Source organism: Acanthaster planci, linkage group LG05, assembly GCF_054643075.1.
Source record: "Acanthaster planci isolate LZ-2023a linkage group LG05, COTS_SCS, whole genome shotgun sequence".
Classification (NCBI taxonomy): Eukaryota; Metazoa; Echinodermata; class Asteroidea; order Valvatida; family Acanthasteridae; genus Acanthaster; species Acanthaster planci.
The window spans coordinates 12,114,030-12,128,853 of NC_141781.1; the positions used below are offsets into that span (position 1 = coordinate 12,114,030).

The window sequence follows — 14,824 nt, forward strand, 5'->3', positions numbered from 1 at the left end:
AAAAAAACATAACGTACCGGTACCGTGGTAGTTTCGCTAGTGGTCATACGCTTAAATGAGCACTCCTTGACAAACCAAAATGAACTGAAACCTCACTGTAACCTGTCTTCACTATTATACCTATTTCTCATTCACTGCAGTAATATAGTGGCCGTTCTAACGAGGACTCGACTTCCCGCGCGTTGGGATTGTGGTCTGAGGGGTATGCATCTTTCTCAGTACGTACCTCGACTGCATTGATACCGATCTTACTGCGTGGTAGTTGTGTAAAATAAGTTGTCATTCAAGCAGAGACGCAGTCCAAACCTTGCGTATACATTGCTATATTCTCTGTTTCATGATAAATATTGGAGACCAAACACTGACGATCATCTATCTTGAGAGCACGAGTTCGCTGACGCAACCAAGACATGACCTGCATTAGTTCTTCAGTGGGTGGGTATGTGTTGCGATAACCAACTTCAGAGGTGAGGCAATTTAATTTGCATTATGTCCTATAGCCACGGTTCAAAATGGTGGACGCAGAATAGTGGACTGGTATTTTTTCTAGCAAAATCATTTCCACCAATCAGTATAGCTTAATGTTTGACCGTAACAGTAACGGTCTGCCCTACACGATGGAATATAACATATATTAGATACATGGTTACACCCCCAAAATGTTTTTTTTTGTATTAAGTTAGGAAGATATCGGTTCAAAACGAACACTTCATTTAAATCCGATGATGTGCTGCGGAGATGTTTTTATTTGCGTATCACACTTCATTTTTCCTGTAAAATTGAAGTTTATACAATTAATTTCACAGTAGACTCAATCAATAAATTCAAATCCTGAATTACCATACAACTGTTTTGACAAACCTCTTTCAAATCTTATTCTAGCCCTGAACTTGGCAAACCTGATACTTATTTCAGAAGACAATGGGGGTTAATTACTGGTGCAGTTTCAGAGTTTAATGAGTTTGTTTTCCAGGAAGCAACTTCAGCCACACCTTTGGAATTTACCACAAGTCAATTTGTAAGACGTAAGTTACAATTACTTTGTATAAGAAACTACTCTGAACCGTTTCAGGTCAGGATCCTATTCGTTTGTTAGTGGAATAAAAAATGAGATTTTGAAATAACAGAACCCAGTTCAATTAGGCATCCTCTTTTTCTAGGTATTTCTAATGATGCCACTGTGTCAAAGGGTATTAGTCAATTATTATTATTTGATTACAAAATTCTGATTGCTGTGGTAAATCGCATTGGGCAGAACAAATCAGCACTTATATTACGTAGTCGCAATGATCTCCCCAACACATCAACATTGAAACGAAGTCTTCAAAATAAATTAGAAATTTAGACAAGATAACACCTCATGCTTTAATTTGGTACAATAAGCAATAATTCATTTTGGCAGACAATAAATACCGGTATTGGTTTTGAGTCGTGTTTTTTTGGGGGGGGTGGGGGTCACCTTGTATATGGAGGGAACAACTAACGTTCGGCTTGTAGCGTTCGAGTCAGTCGTTAGACCTTACTTTCTAATTAGCCGCCAGCATGCGTGGCAGGTCTTAGCATTAGGTTCTTTTAGAGTGGATATCCTTACGGCATCTGTCGGCGGGTTTTGTTTAATGGAAACTTTACGTGCCAAGTACGACTAGGGACGCATTCAGTGTCATGCGACGCTGAATGTAAGGTGCAAATTCATCAGTAAATTGAGACTTTGGCTTCCAGCCATGTATCCAAACGACAGATTATGTTGGATAGGCCAAGGCAGGGAAACCACCAGAGACAGGCAGCGGATAAAATGCATTTTTCACCAACAACGATAGCACTCTACTTCTAAGGCTTTCCTCTCTCTGATATGCCTCATTCCGAGCAACCTATCGGAGGGTAATATGATATTACCAAACTCAAAAAAGATTAAATTGTTTTGGCACCTTTAAATGCAGAATGAAATATCCAAATGCCATAGATAATGCTAAAACTAATCGTGATGTTCAATCATGAAATGCCGTCTCCAGGCTTACTCCAAACTGCATGGACATACCACATCCTCCGTGGACTTGACTGACTCGGTTTAGATCCCTATTTTTACACTAATTTTTCCTTCCTTGTGTCAACAGTTATATTTATTCTTCCTGACTCAGGCCTTCCTTGATATAGGTGGCCATAGTGCGCTTTGTAAGTAGGCCTATGCATTATTACGCTTCTAATTACGAAACGGTCGCGTACGAGAGCATCAAGGCTGAACAATAAACGCCGACGATATTAAACAGCTAAAAAGTGCCCAAAAGCGTCCATTCACTCGGTGTCCATAGACTGGAAGTTCGATAGAAACAACCCACCCCTTCTGTATAGGATTATATATGTTTTCTCTGGTAACAATGATAACTACGGAAGCGTATTGCTGCCAATTATCAATACCTTTGTGTCGTTTAAACTAAACTGTTAATATCTCGTTTTCAAGCAATTTCAAGGACGACCCCTGAGAAAAATTTCACAGTAATGACACAGTGATAATATTTTATATGAACGCTTTCAAAGGCTACGTAAACAGTGCCACGTACAAACACTAGCCATGGCCACTCTGTGTTCTCTCTATGCGCAAGGTTGTGAACACAGTTAAACCCAGTGTCCCCATAAGGATTTTCTGGTGTCGACACTGACATACCAATATTTATGTTCCAACAACGTGACAGAGAAATAAACCCAGCCACGTCAAGTTAGGTTGCACTGAAGTACCAAAAATTATCAAAAACTAGCATTTTTGGTCTTTTCAACCAGATATAGCTAGGTCGTTTACACGTAATGTAGATTTACTATACAGTTTAAAGAGGATAATTAATAATTTTAACGAGACATTAGTTCCATTACACGAGAGAGTAGGTCATTTAAACAAGGCGGCTGATTTATTTAAAGAAAATAAGTCGTGCGCTTGAGATAGTGAATCATTTGAATAAGACAGTAGGTTGTTAAAAATAGTGCTAACCTATAAGCGCAAGTCAAACCTTCGAACTCCACCCTTCTCTCTCAGTTAACTTTTTCAAAATGTGTGCTTCACTATTAAAAAGGGTTTTTTTGGCTGTCTTTTGTTTTGTTATGCTAGTAATTATTTCAATAATCGGAAGCAACATTATGATGTCCTCTCAGGAAGAAATCTGCAGCGCTGGTTTATGCACAAAACTGTTGCATTTGGGGAAAAATAAGCTTCTCTAAATTTCTATTTCTTTGGTATTCATTGTATTATGAATTAATAAAATTAAGCCAGCAAGCAGCAAGCAAGCAAGCCTCGTTAAGAAACTTTAACAGGAAAACTTATTTCCTGACCAATTTCATCCTTAGATGACATCACGGCAACCGCGCCCTCAGTTGTCTCGGAGGAAATCTTGTATGCTTGAAAACAGAACTTTTTAATGCATCTCATCAAAACCAAATTTAAAATATTTTTCACACATTGAAGAGATAAAATTATACAGAAAAAGAATTTAAGAAACAAAATGTTGCAGCTACACTTTAAACAAGTGGATCATTTCCTCGACTTCTTAGTTGTTTCGGTTTTCTTGTTTTGTTTTGTTTTGTTTTTAAACACACTGGCGCTATACGTTTCCTTTAATAACAAAACTGTAAGCGCATAGATTTACCCTATATTGGACGTGACCATGCGCTTGCTGTGTTCGTTCATGAACTTATATATGCCCAGCATGGTCCAGAGTACATGGGATAGCAGAGAAATAAATAGGATGTACATGGGAAATTACGCAAGCCTTGTAGTGCCATCAAGTGCATTATTTCAAAAAGTGAAGCACATTTTAATACGTTTTAGGATATATGTTTGGTCCAACTTAGTTTTTTACAAGATTTACTTTCCCAAAATGTGTTTGTTCCAAGACATATATTTTCCAGTTCGTTATGAGATATATATTTAGAAATCTTGTTTCTATTTTTGGTAACAAATCATTTTCTCGAGATTTATTTTTGATTGAGTTATTTTTTGAAATGTGTTTTTGTATTAGTTATTAGTTAGAATGTAGTTATTATTCAGAAAAATAATTATGCAGTTATATTGTCAGATTTTATTTGTTTTTCAAATTTCTCACAAAACAAACTAAAAAAATAATAAAAATTAATGTAAAAATCTCCTACACACGAGCCTGGAAAAGTATATCTTGTTAAACGATTTGTTTCCAGAAGTAGTAAAAACACTTTTACTTATATATCTCAAAAAATATGCCTATAGTTAACAAACGAGCTTGGTAAAATATATCTTGTTAAAACGAAGTTTCAAAAATACACTTCATAATAACAATCTTCAAAAAAAATATTATTTGAAAATATATACTTGACGGCACTCACAGCTTTCGTAGAAGATGATTGTTTCGACAAGCTATACCTTAGTGGCTGGCCAAGAAGTTGAACTTATGACCATTATGAGGAAGACGCTGGGGCTAACAATCCATTTTTATTGATTCGATGAAACATTAGCAATGCCGTGTTTTATATTTTCTAAAGGCAAGAATGGCAAATTCATGAGACGACAGTGTACGTTGCCTTCGAATAAAGGTACCAAAGCCTTCAGTGGAATCGGGCTAGTGACATACCGTCATTTCTCTGAATTTCAAACGTTTTCTGTAATGGTAATAATGACTTTCAACGAAGAAGTAAAATGAGCACTGTGCCAGCAAATACCACTACACAAACCGTGCTATAGACAGCAAAGGTAAGTATTAACACCGATTAACGATATGATTACAAATTAAATTGATGTTAATTGTTAACACAACTTCCTACTCGTGATAGCTAAACGTGCAGACACCTTTATATTTCAAATATACTGCACAGCATCTGAACTCTGCTTTCTATCAGTGATTTGTATTTTGTGTTAATGTTCTCTTCGGCCCGTCTGATTTTGTTTAAAGTCATCATTACTCTAATTACACTTTATTCTGACAAGAAACATCATTTTTGAACCCTTAGGCAGGTATTGGTCCTTTGTTTAAATCAATTATCATTTGTATAAAATCGACGACATTACTTTTAGCTATTATAACATAATAACCCACCAACAATATACCCATCAAGGTATGGGACGGAGGGGTACCACCCTACATGTCCAATATCTATACACACCCTAGATTATTATTACCTAACAAATCCGCCAGATGTCTGTAAAGAATTCCTGAGATTCCGATCAAACAGTGACCAACATAAAGGTGTTTGTGTTGGGGTGCCCTTCGTCCAATATCTTCAATTGACCTAGAAGCTACGTTAAACGACACTGAGAAGTTGGGTTTGTAGCTGCCACTCTCTATTCATTCACACTGTCGCTCAGCAATGGACACCAATCGTAAAAGTAGAACACATTACATCATTCACAAAATCTGCATTGTTGGTGGCCTCTTTTTTGTTTGTCTGTCAGTCCCGCTCTTCTTTTTTTTTACAAAGTTAGAGAAAACCCTTCGGGAATTAATATTTACAAGCATGAGAGTGAACCTTTTTCCAACAAGCGATGAAGACAATAACCAGAGACTTGAACCACAAAATCAACGGTGTTATTTACACTGTGCTTATATTTAAGTCCGTATAGATTACACCAACCTTAAGTTCATATTCACAAAATATGAGAATAACAGTCAAGAACACTTCTTGGTAATTTGTTTTTAAATGAGTAACCTGAAAAGTACACATACAGTATATTACGCCAATTGATTGTGTCCAATTTCTACAGCATTACACACTGAAATACTTTCACTTCCCAATTTGTTTCATATGCTATGCCCTTGTGCTATTTAATTATACAAAATCTCACTTTTCCTCCCTTCATTTTCTTAGAGTTAGAAACAGAAAGAACAGAAAAAAACTTTCAGACAAAATCAGAAACACAAACAAGGAGCAAAATACAACGAAAGGAAACGGAGCAAACGAAACAAAACAAAAGAAACTTAAACAAACAAAAAGCTGAATCCACCAATCGTAACCAAAACATTACCCAATTTACTGTCATAATTAATTAATTTTGGACGAAATGTACTTTACCACTTTACCTTAAAAAGACACTGTATACCGGTACGTGTAGGTATAATACACATTGTCATTATCACAGAAGATAACCCATGATGCCCGGTAGTTTTACACAATAATTTACTCCACTCACGTACGTCATGCATTCGACTGATGCAATCAAAAGAACGTACGTGCATGCTTGTGAACTGAATAAGAGAAAAGACTCAAGAGTATAGACACTGACAGCTTCGAAGTTCGGCTGACTTGTCTCTGAACACTTCTTTAACAATAAAAATGCTCTGAGACTTGACTTCTGATGTCGAAAAAACTCTTCTCTAGAAAGTACTCTTACTCTTTGATCAATGACACCAGTACTACGCTCATACATATTTAAAATTATATACAATATTAGACGTGTGTTTGACCAAATTTAGCACACTCAACTAGATCCGCGCTTCATGTAGGGAAAGTAGGCATTAGTGATAGAGCGCATAAAGCGCACATTTAAAACGCCATTCATTTAAACAGAGGCAGGTTGAACTCTGAAAGATTTCGAAAATACAGGTTGACCGTGTGCAGCCTGAACACGACTGCCTGATGACTCGTAGAGTTCTACCTCAGATGAACACTTTCACTGGGTTGCAGTACCCTCTCTGGTGTTAATTTGCCAGTTTGCAAATACTTTTTTTTATTTATAAATAATGTGAGCAGATCCTGTTTGCCTAACACTGATTAGTCTTGGTGGTCCTATGTCAAGATGCAGTATATAAGCTGGCACCAGCTGCCGACAGATAGGTTCTTAAATTGACGAGTCCTCCTCTCCCGGTGGAAGTCGCTCCGTTTTAGTGGTCATACTGATGCTAATACTCGTGCGCTCTTTATACGGGCTCCTGCAACAGGTCGCAAACATTTTTCGGAAGTACTTCCTGAAACTCGTCGTTGTGAAGGCATAGACGAAGGGGTTAACACAGCTATTGGCGTACGCTATGCACACGAATGACACTTTCAAATTCTGGACAACCGTAAGGTCTTTGCTTTCATCGGAGTCGGATAGGCTGAATCTTGACCAGACGGTGAATATTTGAATTGGTGCCCAGCAGAAGGCAAACAATACCACGACGATGAACACCATGCGGGTAATTTTCCTCTTTCTTCGGAGTGCTCGCGTGTGGGCCTGCGCACTTTCAGTCCCACCCGAGGTCTTCCGCCAGATCTGAATCAGGATTTGTGTGTAGCAGAACATTATACAAATCAGTGGCACGATGTACATTCCGAGGAAGGAGAACAGACCGTAGACTTTGTCACTGACCTGGGCATTCGGGAAATCACTCTTGCACGTGCCATCCTCGGTTAGGTGAACATAGATAAATGATGCAAGGTGGATCAAGGATGAGACTGCCAAAGAAACAGAAAGAGACACGAGAAAACAGTTACAAAAGAGAATGTTTCCTTTCAGCGGCTCACTGTCTCCACATGCATGCAGCTAACTACATTACAGATTCCTCTTTTCCAGATGTTAACCGGCCGACGTTTGTTTTAATAGCAGAACTATTACTTTTCCCATGCAGTTTGCTGCACCGAGGTCGAAGAACATGTCTAAAGCGCTTGCGGAAAGTCGTGGTAGTGAAAGCATAAACGAATGGGTTGACGCAACTGTTAAGGTACGCAATGCACAAAAAGGACCCCTTCAGGTTTTCAACGAGTACTGTTGGTTCAACCGTAGTGTTAGTGAGTAGCCACGCGGTGAGGGTGTGAATGGGAGCCCAGCACAGGGCGAAAAGCATCACCACGATGAACACCATTTTAGTGACTTTGCGTTTCCTGGTGAGGGTGCGGCATTGAGCCCCCTTGGTTAACTGTGTGGTACCCGGCTGTTGCCATGTTTGAAGAAGGATTTTTGTGTAGCAAAACAGGATGACGAGGAGCGGTAAGGCGTACATCACCACAAACACGAAGACAGCATATATATTGGCACTTGTCTGTCCCTGGGGGAAGAGTCTGGAGCACTCTTCCTTCTCATTGAGTTGTATGAACACAACTGAGGGCAAGTGTATCAGCGCCGAGACTATTAAAATAAAAATAAAAGAGCAGCAACATTAAAGTGGGCTGGGTGTGACTCTGTGTACCTGAAGTTAGTACTATTATAAAAATAGATTCACATCTGTTTCGTGCTTAGCTGTGTCCACTCTTTCGATGAAGGCGTTGTATGTAATCTCTGCGAGGTTTGGTTAAAAGACGTACATTGATTGGCAAATATGATGGATCAGCAATATTCTTAAAGTTGCCAAAAATTAAACAAAGGACAATGGGACCAATACTAGTCACCGTCCAAATAATTAATTACAGGGGCCGGTCGCCTGTACTTCTGATGGGTCGTTGTGTGCGCACTCATACACGCATTTGCAGGCGTGGCATACATTTTGTGCAGAGGTCCACACGTGTGGACCTCTGCACAAAAGAAGTCCACATAATATAGGTGCAATGGCGTTGGGTGGACTCGCACACGTCCGCACAATGATTTTCCCTTTCTGAAAAACAGTTTCAGAGGCATTTTGGGGTCAAGGTTGTTAAGGTGGCAAAATGAAGAGGAACAGTCCAGGAAATCCTCATAAAAAATCCAGCTCAAAGGAGTTATCCTAGTTGGAGAAAAGGGAGCATTTTCCTCTAGATTCCTTAACCATAGGAGAACAAAGGAATGTCCACACTTTGTATGTAAAACAGCTGGTACGTGTGTTTACAGAGAATACAAACATAACATGGCTATATGGTTATGTTAGCTCCCTGAGGTAGTAGAAGATGACAAGCCAGTTTCCAAAGCAAAGTCGAGGGAATTAGTTGCAACAACTTTTGATACCTGTGGGCTAGCATGCACTATATCCACCTGAAGAAAACATTTCTCTCACTAAACCCCACTCTTAAGTCGCATTATAACTTATAGGTCATTTAAAACGCCGAATGAACCCCAAGCTGGACCAATAGAGAGCACAATTTTCCTTGTAACAGAGGCTCCTTTGGTGGGAACTACGCTTTGCTGGTTCACAAACGACTATAAAGTGTACGCGTTGATGTCGCCACGCTACCAACAAATTGAAACTCCCTACCAACATTGCTCTTATCGACCGAGGAGGAGGTGCTTCAGCTCTAGGCAGATAATGTGTCCGCGTGCTGCCATCTGAATACTTCTGCTCGACAGTTCCCCGATAGCTTCATGAAGCGCATGCGCTAGCCGGGGAGCGATTTCTTTCTTTCTTTTATTTTTTTACACGCACGCTGGGGAAATCTGACTTGAATAAAAGGTTACAACGTGGCTCTTGATTTTTTTTTCAACGAGAAGGAAAGTTGGACGCTTCAACAAAGAAAGCTTCCACGAGGCTATTATACTAGTCCCTTTTAATAAGACTGACAACAAGTTTTCCCTCAGAACAGTATACGTGGTGTTATCCCCATAAGACGTGTAATAGAAGTAACGCACCAGGGGAACAGATTGATAGCTTGTGTATTTTGACTTGTACTTAGATCCTCCTGTGTACGATTGGTAAACAGAAGAGATTCTGACAGGCAAGTGATGGTGAATATAGCATTGGGAATTCTGCTTTTGATTGTGAAAATGTATGTGGTCTGTTAAATTTGAATGTTATATCTGCACATGCCGTACCAGAGAAAAAACCAGCATCACACGTCATGAATGACTATTTAAAGTTCAGGACATGACAGCTCCGTGTTTAGTCCCACATTGACGTAATGTCTTTTCGCATCAAATGTTTCCAATCAAGTCTTATAGCGCCTAAATTAATAAATATCACAAGTAATTCTCTCGCTCATTTGTATGAGGAATGTAGGATAAACTTGATTTAATATGTAAATGGGAAATGGCTAAACGCTTGACTTCATGCATTCTTTGGAGGGCATCTTTATGCTAATTTTCTATTCCACATAAACTCGTCAGAATTCCGTCTGAAATTATTCCGCGCTACAAGTCCCTTACATTCCGTGTAAAGGATCATGCGGGAACTGGGAACCAGTCTAGATGGGATCTCTTTGGGGGGTCACATAAATGTGGTTCTTGTTACTCCACTTATTTGTTAAGCTATTGTATTCCATCAGGACTATAATAGCTCGTTATTTTTTTATTTTTTTTTATCATTCTCTATAGTAGAATTTAAAGTTCAGTACGATACAACAGCTCCTTATTTTTGGTGCTTTCAAGTCCGAGATCTCCACACAGCATTTGTTATTTTCAATTGTCGGGAGGGTGGTGCGTCTGCTTGTCTGTTGTTTCTCTTCACTCCGGTACTTGAGCAACCTAAGGCTATGTCACGCCAACAAACAAGAGACCAAATGCTAGGCATTGTATAAAAGCGACCGCACTGCTTGGGATCGATTTCGAGGAAACGTGCGGACTCGCAGGGGACACGCACGTTGAGGAGCGGGGGAAAGCAAACTGCCGACGAAAGTCGGTCACAAAGGTAATGAGGTGGAAAGACCTTAGGGAAACCATTGCCAAAAGGAACTTTCATTTACAAGGTTAGTGTTTCCTTTAAATTAGCACAGTTTTTCGTTGCTTTAATTTGTCTTCGTTCTGGGGGGATGCCAGAATTCGAAAATGGACCCAAAATTTTAAGTGTTGGACATACTGTCACGAATTCAGTGTTAATTATTCACCCCTTTAGTTGAGAATGGACATGTCCTAACGTTTAGTCGCACGATCTTGGGTTTTTTTTCTACACTGGACAGCAAAAGAAAGTTGCCACTTCTGTTAAAGGCCCCACATAAAAATACACTCAACAGAAATAAACAATGTTTGTACACAGGTATACTGCAATACCCCTTACTAATCACATGCCCAAAAGCAAGTGCACAGCAACCATTTACTGGGCCAGGGGTTCATGCTGACGATGGCTGTATCTACCAGCAGTGTTTTTACGTCGTCGGGCCGATGACTCTACGGACTTTATGTGGCATATTCGTTCGGCTGGCAGCCGCATCTATAAACGGTTTCTACGGCTGTGGTGCTGGTTTCATCACCTTTCTGGTTATGGTGCTGGTTTCACCAACTTTCCGAATTTTTGGCGGGCTCGATGCTCGTCTCGTATGAGACTTTTATAGTCTGAACTTTCGTTTCATGTCGGCAGGCCGACTTCTTCCACTCCTTTGGACCCGATGCTGTTGGTCAGATATCCCAGGACCTTCGTGTACCACTTCTGGTCAGGCAAGATGCAATGTTATTTATGATTATATATAATCATAGTAAGGTTTGCCCTTACCCAACGTATATTTATAAGCACTGTGTGCTCAGTGCTTGTCCGAGAGCTTGCGAAAAAAAAACCTCACAAGCTTACTCGGGTAGGACTCGAACCCAAGACCTCCTGCTTACTAGTGCAGATGTCTTAACCACTCGACCACCGAGCTTGCCGGGGTCGGCTGGCCGGTCCGAGTCAGGTGAAGCAGCAGGTACCGCGAACTATTATCAAGATGTATTTTTTTTTGTTATTATGATTGCATTAAGCTGATTTTGATGTGAAAATGAATGTAATCTGTGTATCGTGTTGTTTGGCATTTTGATGCTCTGTGGTCGTGAATAGTCAGAATTTCTAGACTTGCACTTTTGAAATCTGTTTTTTGTGTCTGATTTATTTTGTCTGTCAATATGCAACAATACTCATGATTGTCATGACACGTTTAAGTTCATATACCATTGCGTCGAAAACGACACAGCTTTCTGTGTTTAAAAAATCCCCCAGGTATTCTTGGTATATTTCCATAACACCTGTTGTCACCCTTAAAACGTAACCTCTCCTATTTAACTTAAAGGGCCGATATTATATCTTTTAAATCGAAACATGGGTATCCTTTTGACGGGGGAAAATCTAAGTTCTAATATTAGAATTTGGGGGGCACATAGGGGCAGCGGATGCACGATTGCATTGCGTCGTACCTAGAGCTCACCATGGAGTTTTGTTTTGTGCTTGTTTTTTAACAGTGAAAACAGTGCTTAAAAACAGTGAAGTGACCGGCTCGGTTCAAATCCGATTGGACTCGGCAACTGAAACTGAAAATTCTTCGGGGGAGGGGCTATTTTGGCGGGTGCAATTTGATGGGTGACATGAATAAATGAAGGTTTATTGATGGACTTTCCAAAGTGTGAGACTAAAGTTAAGGGTGTTGTGGAGGAAGGGAAATTAAATCATCCCCATAAACAGCCCTGCCTTTCAGGGGTGGGGCTCCCTCATCCTGAATCTACCAATCTCCTTGTGTGGTACTTGTGTGTAACCATAAATAAGAGAAATGCAGAACGAAATGGGCAAGTATCAACTGTGGATTAGACACCTCGCTGCTTCTTAGGAGAACGCTTGGTGGACCACTGCACAGTGAATTACCCATGTAATCACTTCCACCACTCACCTATCCAAATAAAAACGTTGATAATCACAGCTTTCGTCACTGTTCTCGTGTTGCGGGACCTCACGGCATGCACAATCAGATAGTAACGGTCCACTGTCATGGCTGTCAGTGTGAAACATGTGGCCTGCACAGTGACCTGTGGGAGAGAAAAACAAAGAGTTATATGGAGTTAGTTCGCGAGCATATCAAGAATAAAATATTGGACCGGGAAGTAAACATTACAACTTAAAGCAGTGTATAAAGTTTTTAATCTAGGAAAGTGTGCGTGGGAGGAAAAAAACGATATCACATGGTCTGAGGCTGTCCTGTTAATAAAGACATGAGGCCAGCTATGTATGGTCCACATACCAATTTTTAGCGCAATCCGGTCACGTGGGTGAAAAAGGTCTAAAGGCTTAACTGCATATTGTGGCTAAAATAGTTACTTCGTGACATTTGAAGGAAAAGATTTATATTGTAGATGTTAAATTGCTGCACAAGTTTCACTGCACGAAAACGGGCCTCTGTAAAAAGCGTGATTCAAACGATTCGCAATGGAACCAGAGCAGTGATTTGCATCCATCCACATTAACTTATTTTGCAAATGCATTTTAAACAAAAAAACCCTTGTTGGCCACGGGATCTGTAACTCGAGTTCTGTTTTTAATGAAAAACAACCCGCTCAAAGTGCCAGATTCATTTTCAAGCATTTGAACACTAATACAATATCATGACTATCACGTTTGTTGCACATTCGATGTTTTCTGTTTACCCAAATATGTTGATAAAGCTTTAAAAATAAAAAAAATTAAATCAAATTAAAGGTTTCATTTCCTGTTTTTTTGTAACCTTAAAGGGTATTAAATGGTATTATATGAATGACCAAACAAGACCTATAGACTCTGACACGGTTGCTCAATGCAGTTACTTTATTGAATTCAAACATTTGGATTCTGAACAATTAGCTGACTGTATGGGTCAAAACTACTACAAAACGTGCTTGGTGTAGAAAGGGTAATCGAACATCTCCCCCTCCATCCACCCAAGCGGGAATGACTTTTGTATGTCTTTGTCAAGTTCTAAATTTGTTCTTTTTGTCAAGTGGTCGACATATACTAAAGACCTGGAGGGTGTTACTTGTTCATTGTTAGCTGTACCAAAAAATCGTATTGTACAAAGGTCGACAGAATGTGCACTTTCCAGGTAGATTGTTCCATCAATGGCTATGGTTTACAGATAGGCCTAAATGTATCCAAGATAATTTGAGCACAATACCTTCATTATCAAAAATGACTATCAGCAAAGGCTAAAAAGCATACAAATAAATAATAAATAAAATCAATTCAGCCAGGCAAGCGATTGGTTATTTCTTCAACGCGCACAACTAGCGTTGTGCTAGTGGTGAGATCACGGGCGGGAGCAGAAAGGATGTCGTGCACGTCTGTGTAGGCTCCGTATCTGGGACTGCACTCTATCACGACCGCCCGGCCTGAAGGCTACATCGATGGGATTTCCGGATTTCTTTCGCTGGGCGGGTCTTGCAACAGCCTGCTTAAAAAGGTGAACAAACGCACAGTTCGGAAAAGTTCGATGCAATCAATACCCTCACATCGTTTTTTGTGTGCATTCATCAGAAGAGGTGCCCCTGCCGGAATAAAGCCTCTGAGAGCACAGGCAAAAACTTCGTCCTTGAAGGGAAACCTCTAAGGTTCAAAGACATTTTTCTCAAACCGCTTGTGTTGATGTTACATTTGAACCATTTCATTACTGTAATGACAATTAGCATGAGTTTACAGATGTGGTTAATTAACACTATTTGGCTTTGTAGAATAGAGACGCAAACGAAATATGGCATCCTTTCCAAATTAAGCTTCTGATATGCAAATGAAAAGAACAGAAGAAAAGCTATCACCGATAATTACGAAATATGCCAGCCTGATAGTTAATTATTAGCAGGAACTATATCACATTATACATACACCGAACGTTCCCTTTTTAAATCGTTAAATCAAAATGAGATTGGTGTTTGTTTTGATACATTTCTGCTCTGCTGTGGGTTTGACTCCCATGTCACTAACTAGCTAGGCTGTGTTGTTGATCACAGCGCATACCCGCCAAATCACACCTCCCGGTCCAATAAAAGCATTTTTCCCACACGGGCGGAGACGCTCGTTCCTGATACGTGTGATCCACCATCCAATTACAGTTTTGACAAAAATTGTTTAGTTTTGTGACATTCTGATGCTCATTCAGCTGGATCCAAGGAAACGTAACCGCTCATGAAAGCCGTAATAGAGCAAACGTCATGGTCCTGTCACTTGCTTCTCCCAGTAGAGGAAGGGCACAGAAGGAGTTTGAACTGCCCGGGCTGTAACATCTGGTCAATTACCGCTTTCTGGTATGTCCATAACCAGCGAGCAGCGAACGCTTGCTACGCAACATCTGTCTCATAATC

At 39.9% G+C, this 14,824-nt stretch overlaps 1 protein-coding gene across 2 annotated transcripts in view; it reads right to left on the bottom strand.

Moving 5' to 3' along the window:
- Positions 1-729: 729 nt before the first annotated feature.
- LOC110981802 (G protein-coupled receptor 54-like) overlaps positions 730-14,824 on the bottom strand; it is a 41,693-nt gene continuing 27,598 nt past the window's right edge. The window contains exons 2-3 of one of the 2 annotated variants that reach the window (XM_022239734.2): positions 12,391-12,526; positions 730-7,383 (exon numbers count right to left, since the gene is read on the bottom strand). In XM_022239734.2, the coding sequence (XP_022095426.1) occupies positions 6,788-7,383; positions 12,391-12,526 (732 nt within the window). In that variant the 3' untranslated portion in view covers positions 730-6,787. The other variant, XM_087136641.1, reaches the window with a different exon arrangement.